The sequence below is a fragment of the Mastomys coucha genome, chromosome X (assembly GCF_008632895.1).
Source record: "Mastomys coucha isolate ucsf_1 chromosome X, UCSF_Mcou_1, whole genome shotgun sequence".
Lineage (NCBI taxonomy): Eukaryota > Metazoa > Chordata > Mammalia > Rodentia > Muridae > Mastomys > Mastomys coucha.
The window spans coordinates 6,940,649-6,944,444 of record NC_045030.1 but is presented as its reverse complement, the minus strand read 5'-3'; the positions used below and the strand labels follow the sequence as shown (position 1 = coordinate 6,944,444).

General features: G+C 40.5%; 1 protein-coding gene across 1 annotated transcript in view; it reads left to right on the top strand.

Annotated features, from left to right (window-relative positions):
- The window catches only part of Med14 (mediator complex subunit 14), a gene marked incomplete at its 5' end in the record, with an annotated part of 83,124 nt that overhangs the window by 70,434 nt on the left and 8,894 nt on the right, over positions 1-3,796 (top strand). Inside the window, one exon of the mRNA XM_031372068.1 lies at positions 2,806-2,937. Coding sequence (XP_031227928.1) covers positions 2,806-2,937 — 132 coding nt within the window. The remainder of the gene's footprint in view (positions 1-2,805; positions 2,938-3,796) is intronic.

Genomic DNA, 3,796 nt, shown 5'->3' with positions numbered 1-3,796 from the left:
AGAGAGAGATAGTGATACTAAGGATGGAACCCAAAGTCTCATATGCTAAACAAATGCTTTACCAGTGACATCTCCAAACCCTAAGAGTTTTCACATTGTAAAGCAGAATTGGTATTATGTGTTTTTCTTTTTTCTTTATAAATTACTTTTCTAAAATCCCTTAATACAGATATGTATGTATAAGTGTACATACATATAAGAAATGTGCATGTACCCACAAAACTTGCTAATCTGAGAGATAAAGGGTGTCTGGCTTGTTTAACTCACTCATTCCATTTGTAAATTCGAATAGCATAAAACACTAGCTATTCCAGCTGCCACTTTTCAACCAGTCCTATCATGGCAGCCTCTTCCTCTGTCGCATGCTTCTCTCATAGCCACTCAGATTGCTCAAGGCATTTGTTGTTGATTTTAGAGTCGGGTCCTGGGGGAGGTAAGCAGGCAGCCAGCCACATCCTTGTTTTTTAAGAAAAATCTCAAAATTTCCTACTTTTTGGAGGATCTATATGTATGCATGGGTCCTCTGTTTAGACACACATGTTGTGCCTTACTAAGAATTCATTCAGGCTTTTGAAAGACTTCTTTGGTAGAGGACTGGCCATTTCTGCCCTAGATATGCTTCTTTGCCTGCCTCCTTCATCATGACACGGCTCAAGACAAGACTCAAAGGATGCCTTGGAGAAGGCCAGATGCAAGGACACAGACTAGGTGGGTGGGTATTCCAGGCAGACCCCCACACCATGTGTGTGGAATCCGTGGTCCCAGAGTACACTGTCTTGAATGGCCAGAATATGGATATGTGGGACTCTCTTCAAGAGTTTGGTCTTTACTGGATCAGCCATCCATATTTGGACTTTACTAAGGTAACATAGGGGCTCTTTTTTATTATTATTATCATACCAGAGAGGAGCTGATTTCAGAACTACAGAGTTCTCTAAATTCTGTGGTTGCAAAAGTCCTGGAGATTTTCAAGTCTAAATGTTTTGTAGATATTTGACTCTATGGAGGCCTGCAGCTTATCAGGGGTTCTTAGACCATAGGTTGAAGATTTGGAAGTTGTCATCCCCAGGGTCATTAAACACTGAGTGGGCGGGAGAGCTTAGTCCCTGTGATACCAGAGGTGAAGTCACAGCTTGGGAGGATATAGGCAGATAGATACTCAGACTCCCAAGGGTTCTCTAGGAAAAGCAGAGATTATTGTTTAGGAGGAAGGGGAAAATGCATTTTAAGTGATTATAATAGTAGACAGATATGCTTGCTATGAATATGCCAAGCCCAATTCTAAGCGCTTTACTCATTTAATCCTCACAGCAAACTTATGGCATAGGTCCTATTATTATTCCCATTTTATGGAGAAAAACCGAGGCATGGAGAAGTTAAGTCACTTGTCAGATCATACAGCTAAATAGGTAAATATAACGCATGAAGGTTAATCAACTTGGTTGACATATTTATTGAGTACACAATATTGCTTAAGTATTTTAGAACATAAAAAATGAAAGTATCCTATATTATAGTAAAGAGTTTGAAACCTGCTAATATTGAATGATAATAAAGCAAGTATTTATATGTTGAGTTTATTCTTAAGTTTTGATAGTCATAGTTCTCCCTTTGAAAGTTAAAGTCCTTTAAAGTTAAAATCACTCCCATGGCTTTAAGTGCCATCTTTAAGTGCCTGTCTCCCAGCTTTTATATGTATTTTAGATCTCACTTTGGTACTCCAGCCTTTTATTTTCTAATTATCTATTCAGAACTTCCACCTAATATCTAGTGGCTTGCCAAAACGCACCAGGGCTGAAACTAAATTCCTGGTTTCCCAGTCTTGTGTCCTGATCCTTGTATAGACACACACATTCAGAAAGAGGCAGCCCCTTCTTTCATATTCCCTGGCATGTTCTGCTCATATCAGAGATACACAGAATATGTTTGCTTATATACCCATGTTGAGTTACTTACCAAATACTATTGACCCTGTTTTTGTTTTTAAACCCAAATTGAAGCCCTTTGAAGTACCCCAACCAGCCTTCAGTCACCCTAGCAGCTTGTCCTTTCTAGACAGAAGTTTGTTAATGGCTTCCATTCCAGACTCTAATGGCCACCCACCATGTAGGACAAACTATAAGTCCTTAGAGTGGCCTCTAAGTCCACATGTGGTCTGGAACTCACCTCTAAACTCTGTCATCTCCTCTCAGGCCACCCTTCTTCACTCTTTTCCAGCACCTTGGCCACCTTCCTGTCACACAAACTGTCCCTTCTTTAAGACCTTTGGATTGGCTCTTCTGTCTGCCTGGATTATCTTTCTCCCTGTGCTGTGTCCTGCATTTTTCTTCCTGTCTGGTTCACATGTCAATTTAGAGTCTTTACCTCTGCCTCCACAAGGAATTGCTCTTTTCCTTTGTACTGGTTTTCTCTCCAGCACTTTCATTACCTTATAGGTTTATCATGCTCATTTTACTAGACTACATGCTTCACGAGGGCAGAAATTGTCTTATGTTAACTGTGTCCTCTGTGCCTAGAATAATGCCTGCCAAGAAGCTGGTAATCTCACCTATTTGTTGACAAAGTATATAACTAAAAAGTGCATTGGTTATATTTCTTTGCAGTTAGTGAGTATAAGAGTTACAATGTGGATCCAGGGATATGAACTTTCTTGCAATAGAGAGGTCTTTCCAATTTTCCTTCCTGCTATTTATGGGACTTAATTCTGTCTCTTTAGACTCTAGGGAGTTTTTTTAAACTTGTGCTCCTTGGACAGGACATACTATGTGTCCTGCGAGATCATCTGTAATTATTTTCCTTTATTAGGAAATCTGCATGCTGCCAGCTCCCCCAGTGGGGCTTTGAGAGCCCCATCACCAGCGTCATTTGTTCCAACTCCTCCCCCATCCTCGCATGGAATCTCAATAGGACCAGGGGCAAGTTTTGCTAGTCCGCATGGTGAGTCCATACATGGAAATCGCTATAGCACTTAGAGCGTGATGGGAAAGTCATTTTTGTTAAATAAAATTTCTTATTGAAAAATTAGTACTTATTTATTGAGAAATAGCAAAAATATGACTTGAGCAAAAAGACGACATTTTTTCATAGTTTACTCACACAGAGGCACTGACTGGTTGGTCTGTGGCTGTCTTCCCCTGCTTGTCCCTTTTGTCACCTGCGGCTTGCTTGTTGGCCTTCCTGTATCTCTGTGTTTGCTTTCTAGCTATTGGCCTATCTCCCCTCCAGATACCTCCCCCTAACCTGGGTGGGACCTTCCCATATGAGTGGATTTGAAACTGGAATTTTCCATCAAAACAAAAAAAGATTCTCAGTGGAGTCAAATTAACATTAGAAGGATGTAGTTGGTGAAATGTCCCCTTGTGTATGTTGTCATTTTGTTTTTTTGAGACAAGATCTCACTGTATAGCCCAGGCTGGCCTCTTGTGTTGCAACTGTCCTCTGCTCTAAGTGCTGACGTTACAAGCAGGAGACAGGACATCTGGCTCAGATATTTCCTTTTATGTCACCAGCTAGCCACTTTACCTCTCTTCTCAGATGCATTTGTCTTACTGGTTTCTGATATATTCTTATTGTTATATTACTCTTTATTCTTATATTGCTTATTTTTTAGTTTATGTGTGTGAGTGTTTTGTCATGTATGTATGTGGACCATGTGCATTACTGGTGCCCCTGCCTAGAGGTCAGAAAAGGGCATCAGAACCCCTGGAATTGGAATTACAAATGGTTGTGAGCCACCCTGTGAGTGTTGGAAAGCAAACCCTGGTAGATCCTTTGTAAGAACAAGTGATACACACAC